Source organism: Ochotona princeps, chromosome 7 (assembly GCF_030435755.1).
Source record: "Ochotona princeps isolate mOchPri1 chromosome 7, mOchPri1.hap1, whole genome shotgun sequence".
NCBI lineage: Eukaryota > Metazoa > Chordata > Mammalia > Lagomorpha > Ochotonidae > Ochotona > Ochotona princeps.
In genome coordinates this window covers 61,798,558-61,821,104 of record NC_080838.1, presented here as the reverse complement: position 1 = coordinate 61,821,104, position 22,547 = coordinate 61,798,558, and the positions used below count along the sequence as shown (strand labels likewise).

Genomic DNA, 22,547 nt, shown 5'->3' with positions numbered 1-22,547 from the left:
TCATTCTACACGGCGGCCACCCTCCTCGCCCACCCACCTGCTCCCCGGCTGACCTACGCCCAGCCCCAGCCCTTCCAGCAGCTCCACACTGTCCCATGTTTGTTCCCGCACTGAGATGCCCGGGTCGGCAGGGACCTGGCCCCTCTGCTCCCCTTCCCGGGGGGGCCAGCCGCCTCAACCAGCCTCTGCACCACTCACAGCACACACGTTACCCCTGGTGTCCCACCTACTCCTAGTGCACTCCTAGCATATGAGCTGCTCAGAGCCAAGGTTGGGAACTGTTTTGCAGACCTGGGGATCTAACTAAGCACTTAGTAGTGGTCCAATCAGAGCTTGTTGGAGCAGTGAGTAAATCTGATTCTACATCAAAGTCTCCATTTTGCATGACCTAGATCGTGAATGATCTAGGTAAGCATCGCGAAGGAATAAGTGACTCGAAGGACGACCACGAAGGAGAAAGACTTCACCCACCCAAAGCAAAGACCCCGCAGGCTCCTCTCCGGTGCAGCCCAGGCACAGACAGCCCCGCCTCTCCTTCCCTCAATCCATCGCAGCCGCGTTTGCGCAGGCGCGGCCTCCCTGAGGCCCCGCCCCCCGAAGCCCCGCCTCTCCAGGAGCTCCGCCCGACGCTCCGCCTCCCGGGAGCCCCGCCCCCGACGCTCCGCCCACGAGGCAGTGGCGGGCGGTTAGGTCCGGTAGGATCCTGTCCTTCCCTGGTCCGCCCGCCATGACCATCACCTACAGCTGCATTGCCAATGGCCGGACGGTGCTGGCGGAGCTGGCCCTGACTGGCGGCTGCTACCAGGTACCTCCAGCCGCGCCTCCGCAGGCCCCGCCCCGAGCCCGGCGCCCACCCGGCCGGCCCAGCCCCCGAGGCGCGGCGCGGCGCGGCGGGGCGGCCCGGAGCCGGAGGTGGGGACGCTAGGCCCCGCCCCCATGGCAGGCTCCGCCCCGGCCCCGCCCCCGCCTGGAGCCGCCCTGCGCCACCCAGGGGTTAGAGTCGGTACTGCACGCGTCTAAGTTGGGCTTAAAGATTTTGTTTCAAGATTTTCTGTAGCTCAACACACACTTATTAAACATGTCTTAGTTGCGAAATCCAGGAGTATACAGTGGGAGGAATGCAGCCTAGGAGACGAGCCAGACGTTGTGTTTTGATCTCGTTGCCATTTGGGTGTCCTAAGGGTGTAAAAAGGGGAGGAGGCTCTGAATGCGCAGCGTGCAGCACTCATGGGTACCTGTTGTTAGAAGGTAACTACACCCACAAGGTAGGGGCTTGGCTGTGAGCTTTCTCAAATTTATTTCTAGCCTGACACAGGAAAGCGCATGTTGGTACAAAGGCAATGGTGTGTTCGGGAATTTCCTCCGTGTGGCTAGAGCAGAGAGGAGGTCAAAAGAGTGGGCAGTGAATCGCTGCTGAAGCATACTGTACTGATGATTTTCTCAGAGAAACTGGGGAGCAGTTACAGATTTATAAAGTGTGCGAAAACTGAGCAGGAGCCAACGAAGCTTTGGCAAAAGTTGGTCCTTTTAGAAAACGGAGGACAACCGAGTTGGGCTGGCAGTTATGGTTTGTAATACAAGATGGGAGGGCAGGCTTAAGGCAGTGATGGTACAAACGCCAAGGAGTGGGGCAAATCAACAGATGATCCTGAGCAGGTGATGCCTGGCTGCAAGTACAGAACACTGGACAGGGGCCCATGTCGGGTGAGTCTCGAGCTTTTCCCGCTAGGTGGCAGGAGGTCAGAGAGAGAACATAGAAGGATGGAGGCAGGGACCAGGAATGCAAGTAGGACATGCTGAATATTGTTGCCTCTTAGAAGTAGTCGATTCATTTGTGTATTGATTTACCCACCTCATTTCCTGAAGGTTTTACGTTAGCAAAGCAGCCAGTAGGTCACTACCATGTTGGTCTAACTCCAACGAGGCTCAGCAACAAGAGGCATAAGGAGTGGTATGTCAGGCAGGATTTAATGGACTCTCCATGGGGCACAGGGTCTGGGATGAGCTTGGTGTGCTGTCTGTGTTCTTGTCCCTTTTTTTTGGAAATCTCAGAAATGTCATGGTGTCAGGAACCTGATGGGTGTAGGAGTGTCAGCCAGGATAACCATGTTGTAATGACATTGTGCCAAGCTCAAAGCCTTGGCCAGGGAGCAGCAGGCAGCCTTGAGGCTCCGTTTTAGCTGGAACCAGTTCTAAGCAGCAGGTTTGGGAAAACAGTAGCATTTCACTGCCCAGAACATGCTAACTGCCTGCTTGCTGACGGCAGAGGACCGGACCTGGACCTGACGGTTGAGAATAGTAGAAAGGGGGAGAACTGCCCAGGAGACATACTGAGGGGGGAGAAGAAAGGGGAACATTGAAGAGAGGAGAGATTAAGAGGCAATTGGCAGAGCAAGACCCCAGGGCGTGTGCCTGTGTGCCAGTGAGGGTGTGTGCCTATGACAGGAATGCCCATTTTCTCTGGGGAAGGAGAGGATGCAGCTGTAGATATAGTACCACAGTCTGCTTCCAGGGCTCTCTCCTCCCCCCAACCCCTCAGGTGCTGTGTTCCCCACATTTATCCTGCCATCCTCTCTGACCTTGACGCAATCATCCGCATCCATGGGCACCTGCCCTCGGCTTGCTGCCACACCCACTTCCCAAGTTCGTTCTCCCTAGAGTTAGAGCACCTGATTAAAAACAAACATCACGCAGAGCGTAACCTAAAGGAATTCTCTCTCCCAAGCGAGCCTTCCATGCATTTTTAATCTTGCACAGCAGCTTCCCTGAGCCTTTCAAGCCAGAAACTGGAAGTGATCCTCAACTTTCCCCACTTGGTCACTTTGGCATTCGTCCATTCGTCACTCTCCTGTCTGCCGGGAACGCGCTGGTCCATGGTCTGTTAGCAGCACACCTGCAGCCAGCCCTAGCTGATTACTTCTTCCCAAGCTCTGCTGCAAATCCCTCCTCTCTAAGCTCCCCGGATTCAGCCTTGTATTCCTCCAGAGCACACAGCTCACGGATTGCTCCTGAAGCAAATCTGATCCCCTCATGCTGCTGATGAAAAGCAGGTGCTAACTCCTGAGTAAGTCCAGAATACAACCCATGTTCCTGAGCCTGGCATTTATGGCCCGTGGAAAGGTCTTCCAGGAATATCCCCTTATCTTCCTCGAACCATTCCTCCACCCTACTCCTACCCCAATTCACCCCCACCTGAATCCCAGCTTCTAGCTACATTGCACTTCATCCACTCTCCTATCCCACCAAGGACACCCCTGACCACTCCTACACCCTCTAACAGGAAACCAATTTTCCCTACACTGGAGGAGTGGAACTCATGCACTTTCTTTTCTTGATTTCTTTCTAACGACTTCTCTCTGCCTAGGCAACTTAGATCTCAGACCAACTACTTCCTGGGCTGATGCAGAGTCTTCTATACGTGGGTATCTCTGCCAGTGAACTTCAGGACAGGGCCTGTCTTCATCTGTCTTCACAGTGCCCAATGCCTACTAGTTCACAGTGTGCTATCAGTCAACATTTGTAAAGCTGAGTAAGTAAGGAAAGAGAAAGTTGAAGACTTTGCTAAGCTGAAAGAGCCTCCTTTTGTTAAGGTTTATTTTCATTTGAAAATTCTACAGGGAGAAGGGGAGACAGAGAGAAAGATCTTCAATTCACTGGTTCACTCCAAGTGGCCACAATGGCCAGAGCTGAGCTGATCTAATACCAAGAGCCAGGAGCTTCCTCCAGTCTCCCACATGAGTGCAGGATCCCACAGCTTTGGGCCATCCTCTACTGCTTTCCCAGACCACAAGCAGGGAGCTGGATGGGAAGTGGAGCAGCTGGGACATAAACTGGTGCCCTATGGGATACTGGCACTTGTAGGTAGAGGGTTAGCGTGTTAAGCCATAGCACCAGCCCCAGGGACCTCTTTTTTGTGAAGGGCACAGGGAGGTGGGCTGCAGTTGGACAGGATCCGAGGGGAATACATCCTGTCTCTCTGACCCTCCCACAAGGAAACACCGAGGCAGGTCCCAGTCTTCCGTCATGCGCACATTAGTTCCGGAATCATCCTCACTGATATTACTGCTTGTTGCCATTGGCTTTGTTGCCAATTTCGCCAGCATATCGTCATGTACATACCCCAGAAGAGACACTCAGGGAAAGCTACCAAAGCATGTTTCTGTACGATTCGAGAACAACCAAATGTCCAGGGATCCCTTTAACATGTCAAGGTTCTTAGAAAATCCTTTCCCGGAAAGTATTCACAGCAACCTGGATTTTTTTTTTTCAGGCAAAATCAAGGTTTGGTGTTTTTCTTTTCTACCACACCTAACAGGCTTTACCATTCCATAAATGTTTTTGTTTCAAGTGTCATTTTGTCAAAAAGGAAACAGCAATTGGCTGTGTGGCTACTCCAGACTTCCTGTATAACTTCCGAATTGCTTTCATACTTCTAGAATAAATTAATGGTATCACACACAACAGGCCATATTTCAGGTAATTGTGGCATCTTGGAAATGTTCCCCCCTTATAAGAAACAAATGTAAGAGTTCTAGAAGTTAGTGATTTTTGAAAGATATCACAGAACAAAGGAGAATACAAAATTTTCTCTTGAAAAAGAAGATGATGATTATGATTGGGCCTAGCATGCTAGCCTGGTGGCTAAATCCTCGACTTGCAAGCACTGAGATCCCATATGGGCACCAGTTCATGTCCCTGGCTGCTCTGCTTTCCAGCCAGCTCCCTGCTTGTAGCCTGCAAAATCAGTGGAGGATGGCCCAGAGCCTTGGGATCCTACACCTGCATGGGAGACCCAGAAGAAACTCCTGTCTCCTGGCTTCAGATTGGCTCAGCTCTGGCTTTTGCAGCCATCTGGGGAGTGAACCAATGGTTGGAAGACCTTTCTCTCTGTGTTTCCTTCTCTCTGTAAATCTCATCTGCCTTTCCAATAAAAATAAATAAAAAAGAAGAAGATTGCTTAGGGTGTTTGGAGAGTAAGAGCTGAGTATCTTTAATTCCTTAACCTAAAGTCTATCTTTTCAGTGCTAATAATCCCTGAAAAAAATGTGAGTGCACAGTGCTTCCCAGCCTTGAAGCCACACAAAGGTGTAATTGCAAAATAAGATACTCCAGTGTAGCCTATATTCGCACATTTCAGTGTTAACACATATAATCTCAGTATGTTGATAGTATTTTCCTTGAGCATCATGGGAGTGTTTCCCACTGACTTGGCTCTTACCAGGTATGATGACTTTCCACTTGTTTTGTCTCCGAGTCAGGTTCTTCCTTGATAAATCAACCAGGGCACTGGTAACTTGGGAGGAAACAGAAAAAGACACAACAACCTTCAAAGTTAACGCCGACCATTGGTTTTTAGGAAGCTGCCGCCAAAGTGCTCCGGCTAGTGCTCCTCCGAGCTGAGCCCAGAACCATCGTTCCAATGGGAAGGTAAGGAGTGTTCTCCTGCAGATCTCCTTGACAGTTACTGGCTAGGAATCCCAGGAGGATGGGCAGAGAACAGTCGTAGTTGTACCTATCCTTGGTTGGACCCTCAGAAAGGAGAACTTCCATACAGAGAAGCAGAACATCATGAATTGGCATGATTAACAGTTCAAGACAGCAGTTACCTCTAGGAAGGAAAATGAGAAGAATAAAATGAAACAAAGGGTATCACTGTGTGTTAGTTGTAATGTTTTCACTAGTAGTGGGTCTAAAAGTGTTCTTGTATCTATTCTCCATACTTTTTGATATATACCAAACATTTCATTCATTTTTAAAAAAAGGATGGGGGGAAAATTCCTGCTTTAAAAGGTGACCAAGGAGATCCGACGCACTGGCTCAGTGGCTAAATTCTCGCATTGTATGTGCCAGGATCCCATACGGGTGCCACCTAGTTTGTGTCCTAGTGACGGCTCCACTTCCCATCCAGCTCCCTGCCTGTGGCTTGGGAAAGCAGTCAAGGATGGCCCAAAGTCTTGGGACTCTACATCCGCATGGGAGACCCAGAGGTGGCTCCTGGCTCTTAGCTTTTTGACCAGTTCAGCTCCAGCTGATTGTGACCAGATTGGGAGTGAACCAGCAGATGGAAGATCTTTTTCTTTATTTCTCCTCTCTGTCAATCTGTTTTTCAATAAAAATACTGAATAAATCTTTAAAAAAAAAATGACTGAGAATAGTGCCCACTGCTAAGGAGTTGGAACTTAACCTGGTTTGGCTTTAGTTGGAACATGGCACAGTTTGGCCTAAACCAATCTGCAAAACACTGGCTGATAAAGGAACAGATGAAAGAAAAGAAGAGCTTCTATTTTTAGATTCTACATGTTTTCAGGAATTAATTTGTTTTAATCTAAAAGTAAAACATGGTTATCAAGAAAACACATCAAATGAGAGTATCACTTTGTCAAGTATTACAAGCAACTTGCTCCAGCAGCAGCAGCTACCACCTAGAACAAGTACTACCACCTGACAGCCACCCCAAACCTTCCCTGCCGTGTGTTCTGGCCCACTCACTGCTTCCTTCCTCCTCCCCCACACCAGCCACCATCCCAGCTTCTGTAGTGGTCACTTCCCTGTTTGTTCATTGCCTTAACAAACAAGTATACATCCTCAAATGATCACCCAATTATGCTAGGTCTCTATGCTTTGTCCTCACTATACCTTCGCTTACAATTTATTGTTGAATCTGAAACTTTCCTAGCATCTAGGTTTGTTGATTGCCTACTCAAAATGCAGTCCACAGTGTTCCAGCTGGCCATGTCAGGAGGCCCAACTCCTTCAGCAAGCTATAGACATTTTCTATTGCAGGCATATAATATTACATCTCCTTTTGAGATGTTAGCAATCATTGATACTCATGTCAATGGTGATAATCTAATTTTGTGTTCACTGAAACTATTTCAAAAAGAGAATTTTACTCACTTGCTCCCATTAATTGTTAGAGTCTTTTGAAAACCTCTTGCCAGAAATGCAAACTCCACACCTGTCCCACCACATCTCTGCCTGGATGTCTAACAACCATTTCAAACTTATGTCCAAAGTCACTCACCTCCCATGGTCTCCCCTCACAGAACCTTCCCAAATCTACAAAACAGAAACCTTAAGGAATTGAACTTGGGTTCCTTGGCTTGCCATACTGAGCTATTTCCTCCCCCAGAAGATCCCAGTTTTGAAAAAATATTTTGATTTACCATCCCCCCCCCTTTTTCTTTTCTTCAGAAACACATTCTAGAAGTGGTCATTTGGCACAGTGGTTAAGATGCCCCTTGGGATACCCATCTCACGTCGAAGCACATGGGTTCAAGTCCCAGCTCCCCTTGCAATTCCACCTTTCTGTTAATGCTCTGCGTATGAGGCAACAGGTGACACTCAAGTGCTTAGCTGCTTACTTACACATGTAGACCCAGATGCCTAGTTTTGACCTGGCCCAGCTGCAGACACTTTGGCTATTTGGGGAGTAAACCTCTCTCTTTCTCTCTCTCTCTCTCTCTCTCTCTCTCTCTCTCTCAAAGTTATCTGTATAAATTTTAATCTTTAACTAAAGACAGCTTGAAAACTGAAATTCTCTGTGTGATATTTATTTTTTCGATGGTATCATGTAAATAAATGTATTCTTTCCAAAGCTATGTCTACCATACTCTCTTTACTGATGGAATCACTTACTTATGTGCTACAGATAATGCATTGGATACTATGGCACCATCTGCATTTCTTACAAATGTAAGTGTTGGTTTTTTTTTTTTTTTAAGTTCTTTTGTTGGTTGATTGGTTGGTTGGATGGATGGTTGGTTGGTTGGTTGAAAAAAGCAGATTTAGGGCCCGGCGCAATGGCCTAGCAGCTAAAGTCCTCGCCTTGAACGCGCAGGAATCCCATATGGGCACCAGTTCTAATCCCAGCAGCTCCACTTCCCATCCAGCTCTCTGCTTGTGGCCTGGGAAAGCAGTCAAGGATGGCCCAAAGCCTTGGAACCCTGCACCCGTGTGAGAGACCTGGAAGAAGTTCCTGGCTCCTGGCTTCAGATCAGCATAGTACCGGCCATTGCAGCCACTTGGGGAGTGAATCATCGCACGGAAGATTTTCCTCTCTGTCTCTCCTCTTCTCTGTATATCTTACTCTCCAATGGAAATAAAATAAATCTTTAAAAAGAAAAGAAAAGGCAGATTTATATAGAGAAGGACAGACAGAAAGAGATCTTCCATCTGCTGGCTCACTTCCAACCTGGTCACAATCAGCCGGAGCTGAACTGGTCAAAAAGCTAAAAGCCAGGAGCCACCTCTGGGTCTCCCACGTGGGTTGAGGGTCCCAAGACTTTGGGCTGTCCTCGACTGCTTTCCCAAGCCGCAAACAGGGAGCTGGATGGGAAGTAGCCAGAACATGAACCGGTGCCCATATGGGATCCTGGCTAATATAGGCTGGATGAATGAATAAGCCACCGAGTGACCCCAATAAGTAGCTGTTTGGACTGATGTAAGGAATCTTTCTTGTTACTGAAATTTTGAACTCTATTTTTTTAAGATTTATTTTCTTTTTTATTGCAAAGTCAGATATACAGTGAGGAGCAGAGACAGAGAGGAAGATCTTCCATCCAATGGTTCACTCCTCAAACGGCCACAGTGGCCAGACTGAGCTGGTCTGAAGCCAAGAGCCTGGAGTTTCTTCCTGATCTCCTGGGTGGGTGTAGGTTCCCAAGACCAACCTCCACTACTTTCCCAGGCTATAAGCAGGGAGCTGGATGAAAAGTGGGGCCGCCAGGACATGAATCAGCGCCTATGAGATCCTGGTGCTCAAAGGCAGAGGGTCAGCCAATGCAGTGAACACATGGCAGCTCCAGAATTCTTTCTTGGGGTATTGAAATGCCCTGCAGCCTGGGGGTGATCAATAGCCTTAGAGTTTGGTTCCCAAGGTTTGGTATTGGCTTGTAAACAGAGCAGTTGGGGGGAAATGCAAATGCTATTTAGAATAGATCATGGATTCTTCTCACTCCTGGCCTTCCAGACACTAGCATCCCCAGATGTAGCAAAAACCAAGGTAGCCCAGGACATCATATGGCCAGCAGCAGTGGAGAAGGCCAGAGCAAATATACTCTTCACCAACATTTCCTGAAAATAGCAAGCATGACCAGCAACGAAAAGCCAATATTGACATGTTGCTTTTTTTTTTTAATTTTCAGGTTTCTGCTAGACTTAAGTTCAAATAAATCTTTGCCCTGTCATTCTCCAGTCAAAATAATCCATATAGCTTAAATATTTCCATTGGTTTTCCCCAGGTTAGTGACACTTTAACAAGAAATCCTTTGATGTCACAAGAACAATTTTATCCTTGCAATGCAGTTTCGGCAGATTTTCAACAAGTTTTAGGAACATATATGGTATGTACCTCAAGTTGTTCTCTGAAATATTATTGGTATTACAGTTGACAAGCCAGACAGGAATTATGAGTGAAGAGCTGTGAATTCAGATAAGAGTTATCGCTAGATAATCAAAAGGAATGTTTTTCACAAAATATTGACAAGTTAATAAAGTATGTTAACAATATATAATATAGTATTATTTGCCGTTTAAGAAAGACAAAATAAGAACAAATGAATGTATCTATTTACCTTCAGATTTTAAAAGGGGAGGACAGGGAAGGATAAATTAAAAGCACGCACACGGTGGTACCTCCATGGGATGAGCGAGAGAAGCAAGGGTTGAGGTAAGAGGAACAGAAATTAGGCCTCCATGCAGGACACTTGTTTGGAAAAGCTGACTTTGGGTCTCCATGAAAAGTCTTGCACAATACTATAAAACTCAAAATTCAAGAAATTTTCCCCACTAAGTGAAATCAATCAGTCACAGCAGGACAAATAATGTATGGCCCCTCTTACGTGAGGGCCATGGTGTGGTCAAGTTCAGTGACAGGAAGTAGAAGTCAGGGAGAGGTCAGTGGGCAGGGGCTAGGGGGATGGGATAGTTAACGTTTAAAGGATGCAGTTTTCGTTTGAGAAGATGAAAAATATTCTTAATGTGGGTGAGTGATGATCCTTGCATGAGAGTGTAAGCATTCCTAATGCCCTGAAAATTGTTAAAAGGGTAAATGTCACTGTATATATTTTCTTTCTTTTTTTTTTTAAAGATTTATTTATTTTTATTACAAAGTCAGATGTACAGAGGAGGAGAGACAGAGAGGAAAATCTTCCGTCCGATGATTCACTCCCCAAGTGACCGCAACAGCTGGTGCTGTGCCAATCTGAAGCTGGGAACCAGGAACCTCTTCCGGGTCTCCCACACGGGTGCAGGGTCCCAATGCATTGGGCCATCCTTGACTGATTTCCCAGGCCACAAGCAGAGAGCTGGATGGGAAGTGGAGCTGCCTGGATTAGAACTGGTGCCCATATGGGATCCCGGGGCGTTCAAGGCGAGGACTTTAGCTGCTAGGCCACGGTGCCAGGCCCCACAGTATGTATTTTCAAGTATATATATGTATATATATATTTTTTTTTTTTTAATTTAGAGTGATCTCTAATATTCAAAAGCAAAATGGAAGGAAAGTCAAATTACCAAGAATCTTGTAGTGAGTTGAACATTTGAAATACAGGGCCCGGCACAGTGGCCTAACAGCTAAAGTCCTCGCCTTGAACACGCCAGGATCCCATATGGGCACCAGTTCTTGGAAAATGGAATCAAGTGAGAAGTTTATCTGTGAAAAAAAAAATTGAAATCCACATGTAGTTCTTCCATCATACTTACTGTCCATGAACTGTACATACCTCTCTTATGTTCAAACCCCTGAGTGCATTCTACCACAGGGGACAAGATCCCATGCCAATCAACTCTGCATCACACCGCGGGTCCCCCTTGGGGCTCTGCTCAGCAAAAGGAACAGCCGGAGCACTTGACTCCTGGCTTTACTGCATGAGCTGCACCTCAGGCAGAGCACAGGGCCCAGGAGGACAGGTGGGGCTTCTATTCCTCATGCACGCATTCCAGCTTGTCTGTGAGCAATAGAAGCAGGCAGCCATGTTAAAGGACATCATAGCGATAGGAACAACGAACCATCAAATGTGAGAAAACCTGTAAGACAAATGACCCAATTTCTTCCACAAACAAATTACAAAGAAAAATAAAACTAAGGTGAATCCATACATTAAAAAGAGACTTAGGGGCCCAATGTGATGGTTCAGTAGCTAAATCCTCACCTAGCAAGTCCTGGGATCTTGTAAGACACTAGTTTGTGCCCCAACTGTTCTATTCCCCATTCTGCTCCGTTTTAAGACCTGGGGGAAAAAAAGTAAGGAGTGCCACAGGCCGTGGGGCCCTGTAACCACGTGAGAGACCCAGAAGAAGCTCCTGGCTTTGGACTGGCTCGGCTCTGGCTGTTGTGGCCATTTGGGGAGTGAGCCAGTGCATGGAAGCTTTCTCTCACATACAACAAATCTTTATTTTAAAAAGAACATGCATATTTTAAGTAAATAACTTATGCACAGTAAAGACATTTCCATTTGACTTTATTAACTTGGCAATCTTTCAATCTACAGAAACTTTAGGAAAGTTACTAAAATCCTATATTGAAACTAACAAAATACACATAGCCAAAAATTGTTGAAACTTTTTACATATGTGTGTCAGTGTATCAAATGTCATTTAGTGAGCTATAAATACATCATGCTAAGCAAATTTTGACAAAGATTGTGAGTGGCATTGGGTGCAGCCACTTAGATGTGGTCCTGACTCCCTCTCGGATTCTAGCTTCCTGCTGAGGCTGACCCCAAGGGAGGCAGCAAGTTCAGCCCCAACACTCTGGACTCCCACATGGGTGATATGTGGGGAGTTACACAATACCGGCTTTGGCATAACCCATGCTGGCTGTTACACATTTAGGGTATGAACCAACACGTGGAAGATCTGTCTGTCTGCTTCCCCTTTAAATAAATCAGGCACAGTAAATGTCAAGGCTTTGGGCCATCCTTGACTGCTTTCCCAGGCCACAAGCAGGGAGCTGGATGGGAAGCAGAGCTGCCGGGATTAGAACCAGCACGCATATGGGATCCTGGCACTTTCAAGGCAAGGACTTTAGCTGCGAGGCCACTGTGCTGGGCCCAAGCAAGGCATTTTTTTTTTTTAAAGATTTATTCATTTTTATTACAGCCAGATACACAGAGAGGAGGAGAGACAGAGAGGAAGATCCTCCGTCCGATGATTCACTCCCCAAGTGAGCCGCAACAGGCCGGTGCGCGCCGATCCGAAGCCGGGAACCTGGAACCTCCTCCGGGTCTCCCACGTGGGTGCAGGGTCCCAATGCATTGGGCCATCCTCGACTGCTTTCCCAGGCCACAAGCAGGGAGCTGGATGGGAAGTGGAGCTGCCGGGTTTAGAACCGCCACCCATATGGGATCCCGGCGCGTTCAAGGTGAGGACTTTAGCCACTAGGCCACGCCGCCGGGCCCCGCAAGGCATTTTTAAAAGGAGAAAGAAGAGGAAGAAAAAGAAACATTAAATGCTAACTGTTCATCCTGATTATATCTCCACAGACTTTTTTTTCCAGATAAAATTACATGCACAGTATGCAGTCAGATCCCCAGCACGTGTGTAGAGAGCACGGTCAGCACTGCCTTTTCCACACCTACTGGTGAGCTCCTCCCCCAAGGCCCACCTCAGGCTGCACAGCCCAGAGACTTGCGAGAGCAGAGCCCTCTTTAAGGCAAATTAGGCCACTTCCCAAAGAGCCAAAGAGCAGGATTTTAGTATCCTTCTGTTGGGAAGTTAACATCCACCAATACTGGTAGTTAATACTAAGTGAAGGAAATTCAAGGTTCTGTCTCCATTCTGACTCAGACCCATCAGCCTGAACATGTTCACAAGTTGGCATTTAGTGTGCCTGTGTGTATGTAACAAATTTATTCATTCCAAATAAAACTGAGATTACTAATTTGATACAGGATTAATACCTGGAGCTTTCTGAATCTAAATCCTTGCTCCTCCGCTAACTATGAAACCTTACATCAAGTCTCCATTTTTCTCATTTCAGTTTTCTTATTTAGAAAATAAAAGGACAGAAAAACTGCTTTATACAATGGTTGAGCTAATATGCATGAAATGCTTTAAATAGATATCTGGCATAGACTAAGGTTCAATAAAGTGTGTTTTACAAAAAGGCAAAATTAGAGCAAGATGGAGAGACAGAAGAGTTCTTCCCATCCACTGGCTCACTCCCCAAATGGTGGCAATGGCCAGAGCTGAGCAGATCTGAAGCCTGGAGCCAGCAGCCTGGAGCCAGCAGCCTCCTCCAGGTCACCCATGTGGGTGCAACGGCCCAAGGACTTCAGCCATTCTTTGTTGTCCTCCCAGGCTATAAGCAAGGAGCTGGACCAGAAGTAGAGCAGCTAGGAAATGAACCATCATCCATATGGGATGTAGGTGCCACAGGCAAAGGCTTAGCCTGCCATGCCATGGTGCCAAACCGAGTTTCCTTTTTTTTTTTTTTTTTTTTTTTTTAAGATTTATTTGAGAAGCAGTGTTAGAGAAGGAGAGAGATCTTTCATACACTGATTACTCCCCAAATGGCCATAATGGCTACAGCTAGGCAAGAGCAAGCAAGAGCCAGAAACTCCATCTGGGTCTCCATATGTGTGGCAGGAACCCCAGCATTAGCAGAGAGCTGGGTTCAGAAATGAAGCAACTGGGATTTGAACTGACTCTCATATGGGATGTCAGCACCACACGCAGCATTTTCACCCACTGTGCCGCAACACAACCCCAAGCATCTTACTTTTTTAATGTACCTTCATATCACAGAGATCTTTTTTTTTATTGTCATGCACTTTATCAATTTCGAATCACTGCAAAGAGTCATGATTTATTTAACCATTTCTCTGGATTGAGGTTGACATTAATCCAATATTTCAGTAATAAATCTGAAAACACACATACGTATATAGTCATACACACAGAGATATCTTTGGTCACTTATGAAACTGTAGGATCAACTCTTGGGAGGGAGATATCTGGCTTACACAATATGAGTATATTTTCATTTTAGTCAACACTGGTAATTCTTTTTCAATTTCTCTGACTATGAAGCAGGTCGGCCATCTCTCCTCATTTATATAATCACTCATGCTACTTTTAGGATTTGCCTTTTAGAGCCTTTCCTTTTCTGAGCTTTTCTTCAGTGGGATATTAGAAAAAGCATTGTATATCTTGTAAGATTTTACAGAATGTGTGGGTATCAATTTATTCTGCAAGTATTTCCCCCAGGTTTCATTTGTCTTTAAAAAAAAAAAAGATTTATTTATTTTGATTGGAAAAACAGATTCACAAAGAGGAGAGACAGAGAGATTTTCTGTTTGTTCACTCCCCAAATTGTTGCAACAGCCAGAGCTGAGCCAATCTGAAGCCGGGAACCAGGAGCCTCCTCCAAGTCTCCCATGTAGATTTAGGGTCCCAAAGCCTTGGGCCATCCTCTACTGCTTTCCGAGGCCACAAGCAGGGACCTGGATGGGAACTGGAGCAGCTGTAATGTGAACCAGTGCCCATTTGGGATGCTAGCACATGCAAGGGGAGGACTAGCCAATTGAGCCAAACATCCCAGGTCCCAGGAAAACATTTTTAAAAATATGCATCCAAGTGTATGAGTAACTTGAAGTTATCACTCCATCCTGACCTCAAGCAAAAGCTGAACAAACTGAGAAATCACTAAGTCTTAGATCTAAGTTGACAACACAGAGCCAACAACTGCTACTCAGAGCCACAGCTTTGCAACAGCAATCTCCATGTGAACCTCCACCAGCCTGGGAGAGCCTAAACCGGAGCTGGCAAAGGCTGACAACTTGCAGACGAGCCTCAGTTAAAACATTTTAGGAAGAGCCAGTCATGAGGTAGCAGGGCTGTGAGTTTTACCTTCAGGAACTCTGCCAACTCTTCCCAGTGAAGATCAGAGAAAAATCCTCTTCTGACCCTAGTGGGCAGCGACAGGATGGGGAGCAACCATTTTGAAATGCACTTGAGCATTTTTGTTCTTGATGAGAAACTGTTCTACCAGGACCTCGCCTATTGGGGTTGTTTCAGAGCCTGAGCAACCGGAGGGAAGGAAAATCAGTCATCCCATGGTATCTTAGTTCCAGAACTCCCTGCAGATATCAATATCTACAAATGTTGTTGCCTCACGATACAATGGCATTGCATTTGCATATAACCCATGCACATGCTGCCATACCCTTTCAGTTACCTCTAGGTTCCCTGCACTATTTAACACAATGTAAATAGTTTTTGTACTAAATTGATCAGGGCGTAAGGACAAGAATGAACTTGGGTACATGTTCAATATACTTGTAGTTCTTTCCTCCAAATACTTGGAGTGTGTCTTTGGTTGACTGCCTGGACAGGAAGGGCCAGCTGTAGCCAGCCCCATCCCCAGCCCCCTCCACCCTTCCACATGAGTGTAGGGACATACCCACGTCCCGTTGCCTCCAGGTATCCAGAAGCTGAGAGGCACTTATGAAGTTCAAGGCCCAGCAGTAAGGGCTCACCTAAAACTATGATCCAGCATGTGTACTCCTTGATTTGCCTCAATGAATTGAATGTGTCCATGCAAAAACCTGTGCACAGATGCCACAGCTGCTTGTCTACAACCTCTAAACTTGGCAGCAACCAAGGTAACCTTTAGGAGATAAATGGACAAACTGTGGTGCTAGCAACCAAAGGAATGACACTGTGCATTGAAAACAAACGAGCCAGCCAGGCCTAAAAAGGCCTGGGGAAAAACTCAAGTGAGCGTTACTAAGTTGAAGAAACCCATCTGAAAGGGCTGTACTATTTGGTCAAAACTGTGTGCCACACAGGAGCTTATAAAAGATGAGTGGTTGCTAAGGCTGAGCTGGTAGGAAACACAGGATTTTCAGGGCAGTGAAGCTATTCCCTATAATGTTGTGATGATGGAAGCATGTCATTGTACTTTTGCCCAAACCATACCAAGAATGAACCTAATGTAGACTGGGGACTCTGGGTGGAAATGTGCCAAGGTGTAGTTATCACTGGTCATTAAGTGTACACTCCGATGCCAGATGCTGACAGTGGGGTTATACAGTTTGGTGGCACGAGAGCGGGCAAACTCTGCTTAGTTTTGCTGTGAGCTTTTTTTTTAATCAGGAAAAAAACCATTTCTGTTGCTGATTACACTGACGTACTCTTTCCTTATTGTTTGTTGTGAGGTTAAAATGGGACAATCTAAGCTTCAGTTGATTCTTATATTGAAATCCAAGTGAGATGTGCTGCTTTTGTTCCAATGTGTACAGTATACTATAATGGATTTTTTATTATTATATTTTCACTTCTATATAGATGAAGTACAATAAAAATCAAAGTAACAGAATGAGTTCCACAACGAGGAGTCAAGTGACTGATGTAAAAAATGTTTTGACACAAAATATTGAAACAATTTTGGAAAAAGAAGAAAAATTGAGTATCTCCCTTGATTGCACAGATGACCAGCAAACACCTGTAAGTGATTCTCATCTTTGTCGATGTACAAACTGTGCCCTATGTCAGTAGTAACTGCCCGAACCAAACCCATGCTAAGCATGCTGTAAGTTAGTCCTGTGGAACCAGTCTATGGCTTTATCCCGAGATTCTTCCAGTGCAACTAAAATATGAAAAGGATTATAAAACAACCCAAATAAAGAAGCCCACAAATTCGGGGGTGACTATTTGCCTAATAGTAGAAGGACTCCTTGCATTCAGAAACATAGATTAGTCAACAAATACATTACAAAGGAAAAATAGAAACACTTGCATCACACAGCCCTTATTGTTTTTTTTTGATTTAGATAAACCTTAGAACAACATTTGTAACTTTGTAAGCTAGATACTCAAACTCTGGATATTACACTGCATTTATGAATAATTAGGAAAATAGTATTGCAATGTTTTAAGAGCCATTTTTTACTTTTATGTCATTTATTAGAGATTTCATTTAAAAATTTTGACTGAAATTATGTGATGAGAATCGAGGAGAAATACAATGGGATAGAAATGAAACAAAAATTGCTTAGAAACTGAAAATAGTTCAAACCAGATATTGAGTAATATCCATAGGGATTCAAATCATTTTATCAATTTTAGTATGTTTTAAAATGCTCCATTAGAAAATAGTGGAAAACTATTGGATTGTTGCCTTAGAGCATTTTTTATATATCTTTTCTAGAAATACAACTACTATTTAAAAGCAAAATACACACATACCAAGTTCCATTGATTCTGCTTCCTAAATCTGTTCCTGTTAGGTATTGCTTATACATAATAACAGTCGCCCATGTTAAGTGTGACATTTGATGTAGACTTTGATATTTATATACAATCCTAGCATTTTCCTCTTGCTCTTTGAAGTTGGTTCTTCCCATCAGCCTGAGCTGCTACTATAATTTTGTCCTTTCCAGAATTCCATAAGTAGAATTATATGGTACAGTTTATTGTGTTTGATTTGTTCACTTCTTTTTTCACATGCTTTTATACGTATGCATGTCATGTGTCCACACTTCACTCCTTTCCATTGCTGAACAGTATTTCATAGAATGGTTAAGTCTTCCTTAAATTGCAGGCACTGTATTAGGCACTAAGCATATGATGACAAACAAAACAGCCACAAGTACTGATTAAGCACCTAGTAAAGACTTAATGCTCATTAAATACTATTAATTTGAACAAAGATCTTCTATATTAGTTTTATAGCAAGATAAGGTCACATCAGTCATATAATCTATAAATAAGTATTAATAGAATAAATTATTACCTAGGGTCACGGTTGTACTTTTTGAGACTTATGACATCAGAGTGCAGAAAGTACGATAGTACCTAGACTGTGTTCCTGCCTCTGGGCCTGGATGTTGCAGACATCTGGGGAATGACCCAACAGGGAGTGTATGTGTGCATCTCTGTGTGTGCTCACTCACTCACTCTTTCTCCTTTCTGTGTCTTTGCCTCCCAAATAATTTTTTAGAACAGTATATGTTTCTAATAAATATTAATAGATTCCAATTTTTCTTTATTCTGAACAGAACTGCATTGAACACCCTTGTCTCTGTTATGGACTTTGAAAAAATGATTCTAGGACAGTGGCCCAGAAATTTTTTAACCACATTTACTGTTTCATAAAATATTTGAAAATACAGGTGCTGGCATTCAGGTAAAGCTACCTACATTAGCACCAGTTTGTGTCCTGCCTATTCCATTTCCAATTCAGCTGCCTGCTCATGGCTTGGCAAAAGTAACAGAAGATGTTCCAAATGTTTGGTGCCCTGCCACCCACATAGCAGACCTGCTTGAAGCTCCTGGCTCCTGGTTTTGGCCTGGCCCAGCACTGGCCATTGTGACCATTCGGGCAGTGAACCAATGACTGAGAGATTTCTCTCTCTGACACTATTTTCATTACATTTGAAAGGCAGAAAAACACAGAGAAACTAAATCTGCTGGTTCATTCCTAAATACGAGAACTGGACCAGAGCAAAGCCAGGAACCCAGAACTCAGTCTGCAGCTCTCACGTGGGTGGCAGGGACCCCAACACCTGAGCCTGATCTGCCGCCTCCCAAGGGTGTAGATATCACTAAGGTTGGATCAAAAGTGAAGGACCTAGAACTGGAGCCAGCACTCAAAATGGGATATGAGAGTCCCAAATAGCACCCCAATTGCGACCCCAAACACCCACCGCCATGAACTTTTTGAAGTGCCTTCATACAAAAAGTCTCAGTACCTTACAGGACAAGTTCGTACATTTTATGAAATTTCGGTTGGCAAGGTTAGTTCTTTCTCTCCCAGAGATTACAATCTGCATCTCAGGTTGCACAAACAAAATACGAATATTAATTGAAATTACCTTAACAATAGAATTGAGATTTTTTCTTATTTGAAGGCCAGGGTGACAGGGAGAAATGGGAAGAGAAGGAGAAGGAGGGAGAGAAACAGACACCTTCATTCCCCAGATGCCCACAAGCTGGGGCTAGGTCAGACGATGGACAGGTACTTGTTGGTTGTGTTACTTTATAAGAGCAGGTTCTCAGTCAGCATGGGAATGTGGAAGCCCATTTTGTGATCCTGCCTTTGCTTTCAGCCGGTCTTTTAGTTTAAGCTACCTGGTCTTATTTTCTTCCAAGTTCAGCAAGCCTTAAAGTTGGCTTCTTACATTTTCTCTAGCATTTCTGGGCAGCAGGATTGGCAAGGTTATGCAACCAACCATGTGAATAGATGTATAATTTATGTTAGAAATATGTTGTGCCTTTCTTATGGAAAAAACAGAGGCAACATAAACTGCAGAAAAAAATTTAAGCTAGCTTCAAAGAGAAAGTCATTTTTTCCTCATGTTCTTGTAAAAACATATACATAAAATTAGGATTGGAAGTGAAGGCCATTTACCCTCATATCCTCTCAAAACTTTGAAAAAAATGACAAAGCAGTAATTTTTTTAAAAATTGTAAGCTAATAAGATTAGAAAGAAACATCAGGGAGGAAAAGTCAATACTTTTAGAGCTAGAAGATGGAGAAATAGCCTTTAGCCTCAGTAGAAGAAAAAAAGTGAAACGTAAATTTATGCAGAAGGCATCAAGACACAAACCGATCTAGGCCATAGAAGCTTGGAAGGGGTCAGAAAGTGGGGACACAAAATACTGTGACAAGTAGACATGCAATATACGTCTAGAAATAAGAGACCACACACAATTTCTTAGAGAACCTGTTAGTCATAGAGCTCTTGCTCCATTTTTTTTATAGCCACCGTGCTTCCCCTCCTTATCCAGGACAAGGAGAAAAAGTTTTGTCCTCCGGGGGGCAATGGAGCAATAGATCCTAAACTGAGAGGTCAAGAACAGAGGCCACCACAAGAAGCACACACACCTCAAATGGAGGGCATTTCATAGAGCAGGCAAGAAACCTGCAAGGGGACAGGACTTCCACATGGGAGTGCCTGGGTTCATGTCCCATCCCTCCTTCCCAGTCCCAGCTTCTGCTGATTTACACACTGCTCAAGTGCTTGGGTCCCTGCCAACCATATAGAAAAATCACATTTGAGTTCCAGGCCCCTGGATTTGACCTGGTCCCAAGAGCCAAGTATTGTAGGCATCTGAGGATGTTAAACTGCTAACCAGCTGTCTCTACCTTTCAAATAAGTAAGTCAATAACAATAGAATCAAAGTAAATGAAGGTATGCATCCTGAGTAAGGCGGCCACTCCCCAAGCTCTGTCTCATTCAGTTTCACCCAGGCAGATCAGAGTAATCCCCACTTGGAAAACTGCAGGCCACGGAAAAAGTTTACCAAAGCCCAGGATGAGACAGAGGTTCACACTAGGCAGGAATTACCTCCAAGCCCATAAAGTGACAGACCTCTCCTTTTCATACTGCAAATTCCCAGTGATCACTTTAGTGCATCAACAAAATAAGTCATAAGCTGTTTAAGCAAGGAATCTGTAATTAAAATGACCAAAAAAAGGGGGGGGGGGGATGGGGAGTGGAGCCAGCCAAAAGGGAACTCCAAACAGATGCAGGAACAAGGCAAAACTTGACTAGAGACCCAAAATTTTCCCAAATGTCATGAGAAATAATTTTTTAAAATATCTCTTATTCTTATCAAGACCAGAAATCTATGTAAAAGCCACCCACAAAACATTTTGGAAAGCTCCTCTGGCAGCTGGTGTTGTGAAATAACAAGTAAAGCCGATGCCTACAGACATCCATGTTCTATAGTAGCATAGGTACTAGTCCTGGCTGTTCCACTTCTGATCCAGCTCCCTAATGTACCTGGAAAAAAAAAAAAAAACCAGCAGAAGACAGCCAAGTCCTCGGCCCTGCGCCCCATGGAGGAGTCTCAGAAGGAGCTCCAGGCTCCAGGCTGGGCCAGCATTGCAGCCATTTGTTCTGGGAGTGAGTGAACCAGCAGCTGGACTATCTTTCTGTCTCTCCTTTTAACTCTGCTTTGCAGGTCAGTAAGTCATTCCTTTTCCAAAAATCATTTAGCAACTAAACAGCAATTTTTAATTCAACATAGAAATATTGTGATAGAAAGTTGAGAACCAAAGGAGAAAAAGTTGAGAAGACAGAAAATTGATCAAGAAGATTCAACACTTTAAAGCAGTTTCCGAAAAGGCAAACGAATTACTGAAAATTCTTGTTACTAAGTAACTTGAGTGCTAGAGTCAACATCAGTGGTGAGCATTCAGTCCTCAGTGAGGATGTCCACTGCCTGGAGTACCTGGGTTGAGCAGGTGACAGTAGCTCCTCATCGCAGCTTCCTGCGGGGTCATATTTCACACCTAAATGAGTTCCTGGTCCTGGTGTGGTCCAGCCATTGCACATATCTGGAAATGTATCAGCAGACAGGTGTTTTCAGTGTGTGTGTGTGGAAAAGTAAATAAATGAAAGACAGAGTCATAAACAGAGAAAAAAGAAGAGAGATGTTCATCAGCTGATTCACTCTCCTCCTAACTTAAACTGGTCCAGCTCCAACTGCTACAGTCATTTGAAAAATGAACCAGAAGAGGAAGAACTTCCTCCCCCTCCCTCCCTAACTCTTCCTTTCAAATACATACCAAAAAAAAAAAAAGTAAAATTGGACCCAGTGCAGTAGCCTAGCAGCTAAAGTCCTCGCTTTGAATGCGCCAGGATCCCATATAGGAACTGTTTGTGTTACAGTGGCCCAGCTTTCCATCCAGCTCCCTGCTTGTGACCTGGGAAGGCAGTCGAGGATGGCCTAAAGCCTTGGGACCCTGTACCCACGTGGGAGACCCAGAGGAGGCTCCTGGCTTTGAATCGGTTCAGCTCCGGCTGTTGTGGCCACTTGGGGAGTGAATCAGTGGATGGAAGATCTTCCTCTCTGTCTCTCCTCCTCTCTATATATCTCACTTTCTAATAAAAATAAACTACTCTTTAAAAAGTAAAATCATGAGAGAAGAAAATGTGAGGAAACCAAGGAATTACTTGTTCAAGGCCACCAAGTTAATGAAACTAATAAAAATTAGAGCTGAATACGGCAAGGCAAGAACCTGGACCTCCAGTGCAACATTTCAGAAGAGCTGTTCAGCCCTGTTAAGTCTTTGTGGGACGGAACAAAACCAAGGTAAATCTGTTCTTTCAGACAGCTCTGGTAAGCTTTACAATGTGGCCATTAGTCCAGCAACAAAACTTTAAAACTTTGTGTTGATTTTTATTTCAGGTTGAAGAATTCCAAGAACCAAGGAAGATTCCTAGGATATGGAAACGCTTCAAAAAGATTTTAATTATCACTGTGACAATTCTCCTTTCAATCCTTATTATTCTTTTAAGTACAAATGTAATACCAACTTGACACTTTCTCCCGTCTCCAACAGATGTGAAAAATAGTTCTATGTAGTAACAGAGTTCCACCGACAATTACGAGATCATTCTGTAGTGGTAGAATTAAAGAGAGGTTGGCAATAATGGTTTTGTGTCCCCTGACCCTCGTCCCTGCACCTCTTCCATTCCCAGCACATCATCGTCTGTTCCACAATTCTCCCCACTCTCTTCCTGCTTTTAAGATAAAAAGGCACAAACCCTGGGCTAACAATGCCAACGTTTAACTCTTAGCTCTACCAC

General features: G+C 44.6%; 1 protein-coding gene across 2 annotated transcripts; it reads left to right on the top strand.

Annotated features, from left to right (window-relative positions):
* Positions 1-643: 643 nt before the first annotated feature.
* Positions 644-22,287, top strand: LOC105942117 (uncharacterized). 2 transcript variants are annotated; one of them, XM_058666713.1, is made up of 6 exons: positions 644-805; positions 5,357-5,427; positions 7,599-7,695; positions 9,243-9,344; positions 16,294-16,452; positions 22,147-22,287. In XM_058666713.1, the coding sequence occupies exons 1-6, from the start codon at positions 728-730 to the stop codon at positions 22,276-22,278; spliced, it is 639 nt and encodes a 212-aa protein (XP_058522696.1). In that variant the 5' UTR covers positions 644-727; the 3' UTR covers positions 22,279-22,287. The 2 variants fall into 2 exon arrangements, with proteins under 2 accessions (XP_058522696.1, XP_058522697.1); XM_058666714.1 differs by lacking the exon at positions 16,294-16,452 and having other exon boundaries at positions 22,147-22,285.
* Positions 22,288-22,547: the final 260 nt, after the last annotated feature.